The sequence below is a fragment of the Carettochelys insculpta genome, chromosome 3, assembly GCF_033958435.1.
Source record: "Carettochelys insculpta isolate YL-2023 chromosome 3, ASM3395843v1, whole genome shotgun sequence".
In the NCBI taxonomy this organism is placed as follows: Eukaryota; Metazoa; Chordata; order Testudines; family Carettochelyidae; genus Carettochelys; species Carettochelys insculpta.
In genome coordinates, this window is record NC_134139.1 from 205,972,718 (window position 1) to 205,989,989 (window position 17,272).

Consider the following 17,272-nt stretch of genomic DNA (forward strand, 5'->3'; position numbering starts at 1 on the left):
TGTTGCAGTCCTATTTTACAGATAAGGAAACTCAAGAACAGAGAAGTGAAGCAAAAATTATCAGAAAATCTGTGACAAAGCCAGGAACTCCATCCTTTGTGCTGTAGCCACCCCTTCTCCTCCAAATGAGTTTTGGAAAGAACTATTCACTTTGTCGTTGCTTGTTCACTGAAATCTTTCGAAAATGAGGAAATAAACGACACATGATCCTGCATGCAAAAAGTATATCAGTTCCAACACTAGCTCTTAGTTGTACAGAACTGCCCCTGGAGAATTATACTGGAGAAGCAGCACCATCCAGTGGAGAAAAAGATCATTCGCTCAGACACCCTTGCTATTCCACTAACTCTGGCTCTGTACTGTTTGCAGTGGATCAGTTCCTGCACACTTTTCCCGCCAACAAATGCAGCCCTGGATGAGATGCTCAGCTAACAGTTCTGAAATTGTGATCCATGAAGCACTCAGTAATTATGGGCAGAGAGCTGGTTGTTGATGTGCTCCTGGCTCTCCTGATTTTCAGTCGCTAACCTGAACTAAGAGATGTCTGCAAATATTACTGTTCTAGGTCTCCTTTCCTTGTCCTCCCATCTATCCAGTTTTTGTCTCTTTTTAAATTATTCTTTTTGTATTACCACAACACCGAGATGCTCCAGTCATGGAACAGAGCCTGTTGCACTAGGTGCTGCACAAAAAACCCATCAAAAGAGTCCCAGCCACAAAGAGTTAAAAATCTAAGTACAAGACATGAGATGACAGATGAATACAGACTGAAAGGGCAGTACATGGAAATGACGTGACAGAATTAGCCAGGGTAATAGGGAGCAGACTCTGCACACCAGCACCCTGGCCCTCAGAGGTATTAAATCACATTTAATTGGTTAACCAAGTAAATTGGTATGTATGGGAGGCGTGGCTGGGGGGCCGTGTACAGTGGTGTTCGGGCCTAGCTGGATCGTCCCTGACTGCAGTGCTGCTGGTGGGGGTGTCCCCATCTGTGGCGGCCCCTGGTGGGTAACAGCTATAATATGTATTATCCACAGCACATATACATTAGCGGGCATTAGGCACAAATTTTGTAAGTTATCTAGCCCAATTTGTCCTAGCCCTTTATTACAATCCTGTTTGCTTATGCTTATCACATAATATCTTGGTTTTATGGCACTCAGCTTTGGCTTAAGTAGATAGGAAAATCCCATGCATGTTTTACCATCATAATAGGCAGGGAGTTACCCTCACAAGCCAGAATATTCCAAAGGAGAAGGGCAAGATATTGTGTGTTCTATCCTGGTTTGCACCTCAGAGATGTGTTCACACTCCTGGGTACATGCACACGTTCAGAAAAAAGAGATACAGGTACAGCCCAGCACCAGGGAAAAAACGGTAAAAATCAAGTTTCATATGCTGTGCACCGTGCCACTTACCAATACACAGGTGGGGTATAAAAAAGATGGCTTTAGGAGCACACTCTTTGCAAAAAGTGAATGTGACAAAACTGCACAAGATGGATTCCCAAGACTTATCTTACCGAACTAAGATAAGATCTTTACTGCACTATATTATTACTGGCTTGAAGCAATCAACTTGACTGATACTGGTTAGGTAAACATCGATGGGGATGATCTAGATGATGCCTGTTTCTGCCATGAGGGCAGACGACTAGAACTGATGACCTCTTGAGGTCCCTTCTAGCTCTAGTAGTCTATGATTGTAAGGTTATTTGGCCTCTTGAATTATGTTTCAAAACCAACTGAAGCATGGCCAAACAATTGAATATACAATTTATCAACGGATTCTTATAGTATCCTCATCAACATAGTATCTAAGCACCTTCAGAGAGCTCTTTATGCAATGTGACTAATCTCTGCCATGTGTTTGTTCTTTTATCTTCTCCTCTGAGAAAGAAGAATGTGTAATGGAGTGCTTTGTTTCCGGTGTTGCACATTTTTGATACACACAAAGCTGCACACATTACAGAAGGCAGGATCAAGGAAATGCATTTTGCACTTGGGAAAGGAAGACAGGTAGAAAAGTTTGTGACAATCCTTTGTTCCCAGGGAAGTTTATGCCAGTCTTGGACCAGCCCTTGAGAAAGCTCTGACTCCTGCACAATAAGCCTCACACTTATTATAGAGACCCCCAATGCACCGTGACAGTAAAGTTGCTGGCCACAGCCATTATCCGAAAACTTCAGTTGATCTTTTCCATATCGTGGGCCCTGGTGCAGGAGTGACCTGAGTTGAGTACTGAGACCTTGAACTTGATTCCACCATCCAGCAGCATTAAATAATGAAATGGAGGTAACAGTTTAACCAGCACTCAGTTTGAGGGTGGGGGGCGGGAAGCAACCAGAAAAGTCAGCTCTCACAAAAACATACCCTTCCTTATGCAAAAGCCATATGACAATGCTTAACATTAAGCACAAATAATCTTGTTGAGTTCAGCCGGGCTATTTCAATTGTGTCAACTTTAAATATATGTATAAATTTATTAAGTTACAGTACTCTCTGAGATAGTATGAAGTTGAGCTCTGAATACATAAAACCCCCTCTCATGGTCACTCGTATAAGTATTAAAGGGGTAGCCATCTAGCCTGTATCCACAAAAACAATAAGAAATCCAGTGGTACCTTATAGACTAACAGGTTTATTAGAGCATAAGTTTCATGGGTAGCTGATGAAGTAGGTCTTTGCCCACAAAAGCCTATGTGCCAATAAATCTGTTATTTTATAAGGTACCACAGGACTTCTCGTTGTTTTTTTACTGGGGATAAGGTAGCCATCACTTGCTGACTTAAATTGCTGCGTGCCGTTAAACGATCGCCTCTCTTCCTAGCTGCGTTTCACTAATACGTCTGTGGGCATGTTCAGGGCACAGCACTGTGCCAGAGCAAGCCCCAAAAGCCACAATGAGAAGCGGTTTCCACTTCGGGTGTGGGAAACAGCCTTACATGGGCCCAGCAATATTGCTTCCACCCCCCACCTACAGAAGGCTGGGGCCCAGTGCCCACCCAAAACCCCACGTGGTGGATGGGGGCGCCGCATACAGGATCACCACAAAGGCCTCCCCAGGCCCAGCACCTCCCTACTTGCTCTCATGACGCCTAGGAGCACCCCCTCCCCCCCCCGCTGATTTGGTAGCGTCCATGAGCCCCTCCCCTCTCAGCCGCCCCGCCACTGAGCCAGAGCGCCCCGGCAGCGGGGGGGGGGGGCGGGGGGAAGGGGGCAGGGGTTCCAGAAGGGTCACCACCCAGCGGGGCACAGCAATGTATCATGGAGTTGCTCCCCCAGGAGGAAAAGTGGTATCTCCCTACCCCCCCCCACCATGTTTTTTTTTCTATCCAGGCCCGCACACAGTCCCCTCTCCTCCCTTAGCTCTATTAGTATCTTCCACCTCCTCATCGGTTTTGGTTTCTCCCCGCACCCCTCCTGCATGTACAGCAGCACGCGCCCCCCCCCCCTCCTCCCCCCGACACATAATGGTTTCTCGCTTCACCCGGTTTGCCGGCTATAAGCGGTTCCCCTTCGCCGCTACTCACGCTCTGCCAGCATCGCCATCTTTGGGGGCCTTCGAAGGTAAAGACGCGCAAAGCCTCACGGGCACCTCTCTAGGTATGGGGCCTTCCTCCCCTTGGGCGCAGAATAGGGCGCCACCAGATGTGCCTGACTGAAAAAGGAAGGCGAGTCCAAAGAGGGGGCTTTTCCAAGGGGAGGCGAGGGCGTGGTAGGGTCGCGGAAGAAACTCAATGCTTTAAAAAAGTTCCACCCCCCCAGCTCTGCATGGAAGCGACCCAGGCAACTGTAGGGCAGCCCTGGCGTTCTGCAAGGCGTTGCCTAGGTGGGACTGCCTGGATCGGATGGCAGGCTTCCCGGGGAGGGGGAGGGGGAGGGGCCACTCTGATGCCCGCCCACGTGACACGATGTCTTTCGATGGTCGCTAGGTGACGCCGGGCCTGGGGGCCACCTTCGGGCAGCCCCAGCACGGATCGGGCCTGGGGCGGGCACTGCTCCCCGCCTGGGCGGGGCATTGTCTCACACAGGCAGCTGTGCCCCCGCCCTGCCGCACCTATTCAGGAGCGCCGGCGCAGCTCGAGGTAGGGCTGTGCAGCCAGATGCCATGGCAGCCCTACGCCTGGTGGCGCACCCGCACGGCGTGGCCGCCCACATAGGCGCCTGGTGCCTGCGGGGGATGGGCGTGCAGGGACGGTCGCCCAGAGGAACAGGGAGGCGGTATAAGCGGGCACCCCTTTAGCCATTAAAATTGTGGCAGGGACTAAATCCTTCCAGCCAGGACTTGGATCTCATTCATCCTAGCTACATAATTCTGCGTGCACGACCTTTAAAACTCCGTTGTCTTAGAGTGCTACCCCCAGTCGCCACTGGCCGCCAGTCGCTTTCAGTGCCTCCGTATCAAAGTGCCCTGCGTGGCCTCCCATGGGTGCCCTACCAGCGTCCTTCCACCTCCCAAGAATGTCTGCCTGCATCAACATACCAGGGTGGCCTCGCAACGCTCCTTTAAAACATCACACCGTGGGGCATGACCGCGCTGTGTTGTGGTTCTCAGACTGTCAGTGCAGAATTCAGCTTCATAGGGAGATTGTCTCCTTTATCCATCTCTTGTACAATCGCATAACAGCTTAATATGGCAACAATAGGAACTGCTTACACAAATCATATCAGGGCACCAAACAGTCTTGTCTATAAGGGCTCATGAGAGATATGAGTGAGGTACAAGGTTGTGAAGACTTACTCTAATCCATTTTGTAGGAGCCAATACAGGCGTTTTGTAAAATAACTAAGCCCAGATGCTCACATGTGTTTTGGTGCCTAACTCCTATTGATTTCAATGGGAGTTAGATGCCTGAAGGCCTTGGAGGATCTTTGCTTCATCATATTTTGGCTGATCTGGTTTTAAAAGTCTTGAGCAGTACAGCTTCTACCCCTTCCCCCTGTGAGATTTCAACAGTATAGAACATAGCACAGCTTGAAAGTCTTCCCTTTCCAGATTTCTTCTCATTGAAGATTGGAGCTGGAAGAGACCACAGGAGGTCATCTAGTCTACCTACCTGCTCAAAGAAGAACCAACCCAACTCAATCATTTCAGCTAGGGCTTTTATCTCATTCATCCTCGCTATTCTCCCCTTTACATGCTCTAAATAATTCTGTATTCGTGGCATTTAAACTCTCTTTCTTTAGAAGGTGCCGGAACACCAGCTCTGTTAATGTGCAAAGAATATGCTCCTAACCCTCTCTGTATGGTGCTTACCAAAGTGTCTTTTTAATACAGACATTTTTTACAGTTTTTACATTGCTATTCTAATTGTTTATTTCTTGTATAAGCCATTGAAGTCCAATCAAATTAAGTTTTCATTTCTGTATTTGGATAGGTCTGATGTTAATATCTCTTCTCTTTGGAGAGTTGATGTAATATCACGTAACATCTATAGGTAGTGGAATAACACAACCCAAACAGCTTTAAAGTAATAGACATGCAGAGATGTTAAAGTGCAGCTCAACTCTGAAAAATAAATTAGTAAAAAGCCAGTAGGAGGTCTTGTTTATCAGTTTGCAATGGTTTTCAGATCAAATGTATTCAGCTTATCGGTTAAAAGGTGCTTTTCTAGCTGCCAGGTCTACAACTTGTACTTGAGGTTTGAGAATTAAACTGAGTATTGCCCTTTTTTATGCATCATTACCAGTCTCAAAGATTCTGCAGGCCATAATATGCCCTCATTGACAACAGTGCAATTTTCGTGGCCTTTACGATATTCCTTCAGTGACATATATGCAATTCTATTGCTTTCAGCTGCAGTGGTTGGAACGTAGTAAAACATATTTAATGATGCAGGAAAAGGAAAAAATTAGTGTATTTCTTTTTAGCTAGGTTGATTCTGGCACAAGAAAAAAGTAGTACACAAACATAGGCCATGCTTATACTTATTATACGAAAAAAACAATCTCAATTACATCTCAAAGTCCCCCCCTGCAACTAGCCCCATGAGATTTTGATGAAAAATTCAGGTGGGATATGTGGAAATTGGAAAAATGTTCATGAAAATGTTGTCTGATTAGCTCAACAGCTAGTTGGAGAATATTAATATTTGGTTGGAGAATATTAGTGTTTGACTGAAATGGTAAAGGGTAGCAAGTTTAAACGACCAAAAGGAACAGAGAGGTAGCTGTGTTAGTCTGTACTCCAACAAAACAAAGCAGCAGAAATGTAGCATTTTAAAAACTAACAAAATGATTTATTTGGTGCTGAGCTTTCATGGGACAGACCCAACTAATAAAATCATTTTGTTAGTCTTTAAAGTGTTACATTACTGCTGCTTTAACAATAGGAAGTTTTTCTTCACACAGCGCATAGCAGGCCTGTGGGACTCTGTGCCAGCGGATGTTGCGAAGACCATGACTTTAACAGGGTTCAAAAAAGAACTCGATAAATTCATGGAGGTTAAGTCCATCAATGGCTATTAGCCAGGATAGGTAGGAATGGTGTTCTTAGCCTGTTTGTCAGAGGCTGGAAATGGATGTCAGGAAAGGGATTGCATTGGTGATTACCTGTTCTGGTGACTCCCTCTGGGGCATCAGGCATTGGCCTCTGTTGGAAGACAGGACACCAGGCTAGATGGACCTTTGTTCTGAGCCAGTGTGGCTGATCTTACGTTTTGTTAAAGTTCAACAGAGAATGGAACACACACACACGCACACGCATGCGCACGCGCACGCGCACGCGCACGCGCAATGATTTTTTGTTATTTGCTGACTAACTCTGTCCTGAACAGACACGGGAAGTGGAGCTGCTGCATAAGAAGGTGCCAACTTCACATAATCACTGCCCAGAATGAAACCACACTTCTAAGGCCAAACATTTCAAAAGTTCTATCTATGAACTTGATCCTGCAAACACTTAAGCATGAACTTAACATCACACATACAAGTAATCCAAGTCAAGGCAGTCAGGCTACTTGTGCTTAAAGATAAGCACATCCCTAAGTGGTTTCAAGTTCCGGGACTAGAGTGCTCAGTTTTAGTCCCCACTGGTCCAATTTTTAGAAATGCAAGAAGTCATCACCTTGTAAGAGGTAACAGAGAGGGAGCCATGCTAGTCTATATACTATCAAAACAAAAAGCAGTCAAGTAGCACTTTAAAGACTAGCAAAATAATTTATTAGGTGATGAGCTTTCGTGGGACAGACCCACTTCTTCAGACCATAGCCATACCAGAACAGACTCAATATTTAAGGGACAGAGAACCAAAAACAGTAATCAAGGAGGACAAATCAGAAAAAAATGATCAAGGTGAGCAAATCAGAGAGTGGAGGGGTCGCGGGGGGAAGGTCAAGAATTAGATTAAGCCAAGTATGTGGACGAGCCCCTAAAGTGACTCAGAAAATTCCCATCCTGGTTCAAACCACATGTTAATGTGCTGAATTTGAATATAAAAGACAGCTCAGTTGCTTCCCTTTGAATAGCGGTGCAAAATTTTTTTTCAGTAATAGGCATACTCTTAAGTCATTGACAGAATGCCCCGTTCCATTAAAATGTTGACTAACTGGTTTGTGGATCTGGAGTGTTTTGATGTCTGTTTTGTGCCCATTAACCCTTTGTCTAAGGGATTTTGAAGTCTGTCCAATATACAAAGCATCTGGGCATTGTTGGCACACGATGGCATATATGAGGTTAGTAGAGGAGCATGAGAAAGTGCCCGTGATTCTGTGGGTAACCTGGTTAGGTCCAGTGATGGTATTTCCAGAGAAGATATGTGGACAAAGCTGGCAGCTGGCTTTGTTGCAAGGAAAGGTTCCAGGACTGATATTCCTGCGGTATAGACTGTGGCTGTTTGTGAGGATCCTCATAAGGTTGAGAGGTCGTTTGTAGGAGAGAACAGGCCTGTCACCTAGGGCCTTCTGGAGTGTGGCATCCTGATTGAGGATAGGATGTAGGTCTTTAATAATGCGTTGCAGTGGTCTGAGTTGGGGGCTGTAGGTGATGACCAGTGGTGTTCTGTTCTTGGCTTTTTTGGGCCGATCTTGGAGAAGCTGGTTTCTGGGTATTCATCTGGCCCTGTTGATTTATTTTTTTACTTCTCCTGGTGGGTAATTCAGGTTTATGAATATTTGGTAAAGATCTTGTAGTTTTTGGTCTCTGTCAGTTGGATCAGAGCAAATGCGATTGTATCTAAGAGCTTGACTGCAAACAATGGATCTAGTTATGTCTGCAGGATGGAAGCTAGAAGGGTGTAGGTAAGTATAGTGATCAGTAGGTTTTTAGTACAGTGTGGTACTGATCAGGCCATCCTTGATTAGTACTGTAGTGTCCAGGAAACGTATCTCTTGCATGGAGTAATCGAGGCATAAGTTGATGGTGGGGTGTAGATTGTTAAAGTCTCTGTGGAATTCTTCTAGAGTCTCTATACCATGGGTCCAAATCATAAAGATGTCATCAATGTATCTTAAGTAGAGGAGGGGTAATAGGGGACGAGAGCTGAGGAATCGTAAGAGGTGTGTCTGTGCAGCCGCTCTGGAGAGATTGAAATGCCGCCCAGCTGATTAGCAGAGTGCCGGCAGCTTGGTTGGTTTTTGTTTTGTTTTGTTTTGTTTCTATTGATCGTGTCCATTTACACCTGCTAAAGTAGGCATCCTTCAGTCTGCATAGACTATGTATTGCACCCTTTATAGTTTCAATTGAACACATGCAATGTGCACAAAAATTCTGCACATGGATGGGAAAAAAATAGAGGGAACATTGGTAGTCATATCTCCCACTGACTCAGGGGAAGGACTGTACCAGGAGCTGCAGGTACTCAGGAGGTTTGAAACTCAAGATCTGAAGTTGGGCTCCCCAAATTATCCACAATTAGAGGACATATTTGAAAAATGTTAGCCAAAGTGCCTTGGCCCTGAGTCATCTTAAGAGAGTCAGAGAGCATTACAAATAAAGGTTGCACCTGTTTAATTAAAGGTGTGTTTCCAAACCAGTGAAATTGGTACAAAAGGCTGAGCGGACACTCCTAGGGCGTGTCTATCCTATAGACAAGATCACAGTGTAGTGCTATAATGTAGATGCTTTCTACATCGAGAGAGGTTTTTTCCTATTTCTTTAAGTAATCTGCCCTTCAGGCAGGAGTAGCTAAGTCAGAGGAATCTTTCCCTCAGCCTACCTGTGTCTATACCAGCGATGGGCAACCTAGGCTAGTGAGTGGGCCACATGACTGGCCCTTCTTCATTTCACTGGGCCCCAATATTATTATAACCAAGACGGTTCCCTGGTATAGGGTAGTTTGGCTAACTGTGCTTGCATACCTAGAATCTGTCCCATGAAAGCTCATCACTCAAAAAGTTATATTGTTAGTCTTTAAAGTCCTACAGGACTGCTGATTTGCTTTTTTGTTTTGTGAAGATACAGATTAACATGGCAACCTCTCCATTACAGCTCTGGAGGAGAATTCTTCAAAAAGTTTGAGTCCATGAAATAAAGGAGAATAATGAAAACCCACTTTAATATCAACTGATGTACAGGTTGAAACTCTCGTCTGGCACCCTACGGACCTGATCAGTGCCGGACAGGAGAATTTGCTGGGCCACAGGAGGTTAATATTGTCTAGCGGCATTACCAACACTTCCACTGCGTACTGGGCTCCTAGACATTTGGGGTAAATTACGGTTAAATAACAGCACAGAACACTGAGAGGCAGGACTGGTGGCTGGAAACAAACTTTATGGGACCACGGGAAACTTGGCCACACCCATGATAAATGGTCATCCCACTAACTACAATTATGCCAGATTATGGATGTTGCCATAAAAGAGCGTTCTGGACTAGAGGATCAACCTGTACCATGTAGCATGTTACATTCTCATAACTCTCTACCCTATTAGTAACTCCTTACAAGAGCCCAGTAAATAAGTTTTGAATAGGCCACTGAAACAGGGGTTGGGGTGGGGAGTGTCAAAGGGGGAGTAGTCCCAGGGCCTAGCAATTTAAAGGGTTCCAGAGCTCCAGACACCACAGGAGCAACTCCAGAGCCACGGACTGCTACGCTGCTGATCTGCACATGGTGGGGATGGGGCCCTGGTCTGACTGCGTGAAACCCTACCCCTTCCACCTTTGGCCCTGCCTTTCCGGGGTGGGGAGCCAAGGCCCACTCCCACCTTGCCCCTGGGCCTGCAGTTTCATCAGCACTGCTGCAAAAGAGTCCCCACAGTAATACAACTGGGAGATTAAGTTCCTGGCCTATGTTCGGAACTCTAGGTCATGCCGCTTTCTCTCCCTCCGCAGACTCCAGTGGGCATACACTTTCTGTAATCCCCTTTAAAAGGAGGCAGGGACACCTTAAGGGGATTTAATGTATTGGAAGTTCAAAAACGAAAAGGCTGTTGCCAAATTGGAAAGAATCAGAGAGGAAATAGGATCTGAATCTTGGCAACGTAACAGGGTGTTCATCAGCCAAATCCATTTCCGCGCTGTGAGATAGCCTCAGGCCAGTCAGCAAGTGCTTATTGAGTGACAACTGGGAGTGGTGTGATGGAAGCACTAAGGACACACGTTGCCTCCAGACTTTAAAATGAAAAGACAGGTTTGATTTAGGACAGCGATTAGCCAGAACAAGCAGATTAAAGGTGAGATCTGCTAGAAAGGAGTGTTAGTACCTCAGCTGCGGTAGAGGCTTAAAAGCAACCACTGCGCATGGAGCAAGAACAATATCAGAGCTGTGAAGCATAAATGTCCAGCTGAGGTACCCACCGTGAGGAGACAAAAGGCTCCAAAGAACAGCTCTGGGGGCAGATGAGGCCAAGTGACACATTCAGTTGGCAAAGATTTGGTGCCTTCACTGCCAGCTGAGGACTGAGTAAAAGCGATCAGGGACAAAAAACACTAGAGGGAGCTTAGGCAAAAAAGACAGAGAAGGCAGGACCAAACCAGGTTTGCATTATTGGCATTTCACTATGTACCTTTTGTTTATTTCTCCTATCTCACAGTACAAACACCCACTGAAATTCATGGGCAGCAGGTGTAATACAAACAGGACAAAATACTTTTTCATGCAACGTACAGTTAACCTGTGGAACTCACTGCTGGGGGATGGTGTGAAGCCTAAATGTATAATAGGAGTCCAAAAAAGAACAAGATAAGGTCATGGGGGATAGGGCCATCTGTGGCTATTAGCCAGACTGGTCAGGGACGTAACCCCATGCTCGGAGTGACTGTAAATTTCTGACTGGCAGAAGTTGCAAGAGGAAGAGGCGTGAAGCTCTTCAAAATTGCCCTGTTCAGTATGCTGTGGTACTGGCTGCTCCCAGAGTATTGAGGGCAGGTATCTACTAGGGCAAAGTTGAACTAAGTTATGCAATTTCAGCTATGTGAGTAGCACAGCAGGTGTCAGTGGGACTCACCCTGATTTAGGAACCCCACTGTGGGGGGTCAACAGGAAAAAAGTCTCCCATTGATTTCCCTTCCTCCTCGCAAGCACATCGAGTACTGGGGTCAATGGGAACACAAGCAGGGGTCAACTGAGTGTATCCCTACTAGACCCACTAAATCAACCCTGGGAGATCAATCTCTGCCGTGTCAATTGCCAGGTAAGTGTAGATGAGCCCTGAGCTGTGTGGACCAGTGGTCTGACCCAGCATGGCATCTTTTGTGTTCTTAGCACAAGTTTAACAGTGTCACTGGTGCTACTATAGATTGAACCTCTCTAATCTGACGCTGCTGAGTACTACACTCAGTCCTGGGGCTCACGTCAGTGTGTGGGCCCCAGTGGGCAAACACCCGGCTCCTGGGTGAGCAGCAAATCAGTTAGTTCAATTCAATCGCAATAAGCCTGGGTCTTGGTGCAACAGGGGCAACACACAATGTAGCCCAGGACGAAGACAATGGCCCCGGCCCTTGCAACACCAAGAGCGCCGGGCGAACCAGGCCTATGCCGAGGACGATGGTGGGGTGGGGTGGGGTGGGGGGAAGACTGCCACCCACAAGGTATGGATGGTGGGGGGCACAGGCCACAGGCTGGTGCACTCCACTGTGCCCCAGCAACACAGCAGGCTGCCGTGAGGGTCAGCAAGGATCCACAATGAAACACCTACCGAGCTATCCATGGGCTGCTTCCAGATCTGTCTCTCTGCTCATGCCTAGCTGGTTGCTGGTCTGGTTTCTCTGGGTCCAGAAGGGATGGGGGCCAGTGCCCTGCCTTGTAGCTCCTCCTCTGTGTCATCTGTCATAAGGCTCATTAAATATAAAATAAATATACAGAGATATGCATTTCTTAGAACTGGAAGGTCATCTACTCCAGTCCCTGCCCTCTTGGCAGGACCCAGCACCATCCTTGGCATCTATTTGCCCCAATCCCTAAATTGTCTCTTCAGAGATTAAGCTCACGACCCTGAGTTTAGCAGGCCAATGCTCAAACCACTGAGCTATCCCTCCCCAGTTGGTGGGTGCTACTCCTCTGCTTCCTGGAATGCTGAATTCACCTCCCAGCCTGAGCACTCAGGACCTACATCTGGCTCCTCCAGTGGCTAGGTCCCTACTGAGCTCTTGGCTGCAGCTTTCATACTTGTAGTCCCGCCCCTCTCAGGTAAGGGAGTGGGGCTATGTTCTGTCCTCCAGGATCCAGGAAGGGGCTCTTCCCCTTCTGGCTCAGGGACCCGACCAGTGTCAGACAAGAGAATTTGCTGGATCATAGCAGGTCAATATTGTCTTGCACATTACCAACACTTCCACTGCTGACAGGGCTCCTAGCAAATATTTAGGGGTTAATTCCAGCTAAATAACAGCACAGAACACTGAGAGCCAGGACTGGTGGCTGGAAACAAACTTTATGGGACCACAGGAAACTTGGCCATGCCCATGTCCAGCTAAATAAAATCATGCCAGATTATGGATGTTGCCAGATGAGAGAGTTCCGGCTCAGAGAGGTTCCACCTGTAGTCTTTATACATAAGAACAGTCCCTGCCCTGAAGGGATTATAATGGAAATAGAGAAAGAAGATAAAGGCTGCAGAAGAAGCAAGCCTCCGTGTTTTATACATGGAGAACCAAGGCACTGGGATGTAATGATTTGGCAGGAGTGGCGCTGATCCCAGAGCTTTTAGACCCCTGTCCCGTGTCTTATTCACAGACCACCCTTGTACCATTTGCAGTTGGGTGACTCCTATTTAAACCTTTTAAACACTTGTTCCCTTTGGTCAAATTAAAAGCAAGAGAATAACATGTGATTGAAAGTCAGTTGCTAAAACCAAACGCTGCATTTCCACATCCCAGTTTTCACAAGAAGGGCTGGCTGGCTCATCCAATCAGGGAATGGAGGTGATACCAGGTGACCCATACCTCATCAATCACAACTACCCAGCACAAAAAGAGCACCGGCTTGCAAAAAACTCCTCAGAATAAATCCATAGAGACAAACAGGTTCATCCCAAAACGAGCAAATTATTTTGCATCCCACAGGTGTCCTTGGAAATCATGCTCTGCTGCAAGATAGCCTATCAAGAGAAACAATGAGAAGTCCTGTGTCACCTTATAGTCTAACAGATTTTTTGGGGCATAAGCTTTCATTGGCAAAGACCCACGTCATCAGAGGCATCTGACGATGGGCATCTTTGACCACAAAAGCTTACGCTCCAAACAAATCTGTTAGTCTATAAGGTACCACAGGACATCTCATTTTTGTGGATACAGACTAACACAGTTCCCCCTCTGATATAATAAGGAGAAAAAGCCTTCGAGAACAACAAGAAGTCTTGTGGCACCTTATAGACTAACAGATATTTTGAAGCATAAGCTTTCGTGGGCAAAGACCCGCTTCATCAGATACATGAGAAAAAGCCTTATTATCCAACACATTGGATAAATTATTAATTGCCAATTGCCCCGCCTCAGTCAAAAGCCATATGCAAAAAACCCCAAAAGATTGTCTGTGGAAAGCAGACGGATCTGCACATGTGAATGCGCTCGAATACAGTCTGAGTCACATTCCTCCTGCAAATCCACTGGGTGTCCTTCACAGAATCTTTGTTACTTGCAAGGCAGTGGAAGGAAGGGCTGGATTTTGCCATTCTAGGCTGAACTTGACTTTGGCTTTGTAAGCAGAGTAATTACATCTAGAGGCCTTTGCAAGGGCAGAAAAAGGGAAACTCACTTTTCAGCGTGCAGCTGCCCTTTAAGGTGTAAAAACGACTGACCCAATACTGTCATCTTGGGGATGTTTCAGCTCTGCAAATAATCAGCGCAGACTCGTTAGCTCTTGAGTTCCTTACCGCTCTTTTTTCCCCTCTCCTAACCGAATGTCCCTTTGCCTCCTGTATCTTGCTACCCACGTAGTAGCTACGTCTACACGTGTATGCTACATCGAAATAAGCTAGTTCGATGAATAGCGTCTACATGTCCTCCAGGGCTGGTGCCGTCGACGTTCAACGTCAACGTTGGGCAGCACCACATCGAAGTAGGCACTGCAGGGGAGCGTCTATACGCCAAAGTGGCCCACATCGAAATAAGGGTGCCAGGAACAGCTGCAGACAGGGTCACAGGGCGGACTAGCACTTCCTGGGCAACAGCTAGCTGCTCCCTTAAAGGGCCCCTCCCAGACACACTTGCACTAAACAGCACAAGATCCACAGAGCAGACAACTGGTTGCAGACCCTGTGCATGCAGCATGGATCCCCAGCTGCAGCAGCAGCAGCCAGAAGCCCTGGGCTAAGGGCTGCTGCACACAGTGACCATAGAGCCCCGCAGGGGCTGGAGAGAGTGTCTCTCAACCCCTCAGCTGATGGCTGCCATGGCGGACCCCGCTTTTTCGATGTTGCGGGACGCGGATCGTCTACACGTGCCCTACTTCGACGTTCAACGTCGAAGTAGGGCGCTATTCCCATCTCCTGTTGGGGATAGCGACTTCGACGTCTCGACGCCTTATGTCGATTTCAACTTCGAAATAGCGCCCAACACGTGTAGACGTGGCGGGCACTATTTTGAAGTTGGCGCGGCTACTTCGAAGTAGCCGGCACATATAGACGCGGCTAGTGAGAGCTGGGGGTTGGCTGAACCAAGGGCATGCCAAGACTCACTTACCAACACTACTCTGTGGATGTCAATCCATCTTCAACTCCTCTACTCCTCTGCAGATCAGAGTAACAACCTGACATTTTTGCACCCACCATAGCACCCTTCAAGCTAAGCAGTGGGGAAAAGAGCAGCACAGAGAGATCAAGGAGGAAAGTGACATTAACAGACTCTGAAATGCTGTGTGCCTGGCTGTCCTGAGATAGGGAATCCTAGTCCTCAAACAGGAGCCATTCGTTAAACAAACAGCTACTACCACAGATTAACGGGCATCAATAAAACTCAGGTTCCAGCTTCGTCTCTGGTGTTTACCAGGGACCACACCATTTTGAAAGCTGCACAGCACACAGAGACATCTCGTAGTCGTATAATGTATTTCCAGTGAGCAGACTGTTACGGGTGCCTACATCGGTGTAACTCCCCTGGGATCTCTTGAGTTGATGAGGTGCTGGTGACAGTTGACATATTTCCCAGCCACGTCATTTAGTATTTTTCTGAGCAGGGCTTGATTACACAGTGGTAAAAATGTTGGCACCCCTCTGCATTAGAACTGCTACTGTTGGTGTCAACGTCAGAGCTGCAAAAGCCAGTCATTTTTAAGAAAAATTCATGAAGCTTGTTAATTGGACTTTGCTGCTGTTCTCTGAGCACCCGGGGAAAGAAGGAACCTAGTAGGCAAAATGCAAAGCAGGGTTTAGAAACAACTGTTAAAGACCTGCATCATAGACAGGGAGTATGTTTCCCGAGGGTCCCACCGGTATGGTACAAGGGAGTACCCACCTGTCTTCAGCATGGGAAAGTCTGGTCAGTGCCTGCCATGGGTCAGACTCCTTAGCTCTACTCATTAAGGCAAAATAAGTCCTGCTCACTAGGCCTCACAGACTCTGCTGTTACTCTACAGGACAGTGATTGGCATACCCCATCCCTCACGCCTCCTGAGTGTATTCTTGCAACGTCCTGCCTCTTCTCCCCGGACACTCGCAGCATTCACAGTTCGCAGCTTCCAAAGAAACAGTGCACTCCAGTTAGCATTTCAGCTCAGCCCCCACTCTGCTTAACACGCAGCACTGAGAATAAGGTTAGAGCAAAAACAAGTCTAAGGTTATTTAGCAAAGTGTAGAGATCATTCAGGCAATACCAAGTAGAAGCTTTGGAAACAAAAGGTTACAGGTAAAACAAAATCATAACGTACTCTAGAGCTGTGTTTCTAAACCTGTTTTTATAAAGTACCCCTTTTAAAAAAACTATAAGTACCCCCAGACTTCTCTTGTGTACCACTAAGTGTACGTGTACCACCGGTTGAGAAACATGGTCCTACGGTAATCTGAGGTCTTGAAACAAGTGCCAGTCAACCTGTGCAGATCACTGTCCCCTTTGCAAGAGTCAGATTTGTTTTGCATACCACCAAGTTACACCTCACTTAAAAACTACTTACAACAACAGGCAAAAATCCCACAGCAGACCACTGCTGAAAACTTACTGGCTTTTTACGATCTCGTTATCAAAGCAATGAATTGGAATAGAAATATTGCACTTACATTTCAGCGTAAGGCGTATGAAGCAGTAGAAACAAGTCATCATCTGAATGAACTTTTAGATTGCACCGACTTTACTAGTGTTTTTAATGTAGTCTGCTGTAAAACTAGATATATATCTAGATGATTTGATGCGCCCCCTGGAAAAACCTCAGTGTACCCTAAGGGTACATGTACCCCTAGTTGAGAAACACTCTCTAGAGCCAAGGCGTAATTAACCATATTCTTCCATGTCTTGTAGAGTGCTCACTTAAAATTATTTCAGTGCACAGCTGCACTGGCTATGACCCTCCTTTCATGAGACAAACACACGCTCTTCAGGATCCAGTGTCACTTTGCACTCCAACGTATACCAGAACATCCTTTGTCTTTATTCCCCCTTCCACCACTCGTTATTTAATCCTGCACGTTTTCTTTCGTGCAGATTTTGCAATCTCTTCTTTCGTCTCTGGCTCAATACACAATAGGAATACAGAGGGAAGCACGCTGTACAAAACTGACCAGATGGAGAGATAGATGCCTGTTAATTCTTCTCCGAAAGGCACATCTCCAAGGTATTTTGTCTCCTGGTGACCTCCCTTAATGCCAGCATTATAGGAACATATTTTTCAGTTCAGATACATAACTTCTTAAATAGTATCTGGACATGTATTTTGCGATGATCATGGCCACCCGTGGGCTACT

The 17,272-nt window shown here is 46.5% G+C and overlaps 1 protein-coding gene across 1 annotated transcript in view; it reads right to left on the reverse strand.

Annotated features, from left to right (window-relative positions):
• Positions 1–3,572, reverse strand: part of PINX1 (PIN2 (TERF1) interacting telomerase inhibitor 1) — a 94,006-nt gene extending 90,434 nt beyond the window's left edge. Inside the window, exon 1 of the mRNA XM_074991483.1 lies at positions 3,536–3,572. Within this exon, the coding sequence (XP_074847584.1) occupies positions 3,536–3,554 (19 nt within the window). The 5' untranslated portion in view covers positions 3,555–3,572. The remainder of the gene's footprint in view (positions 1–3,535) is intronic.
• Positions 3,573–17,272: the final 13,700 nt, after the last annotated feature.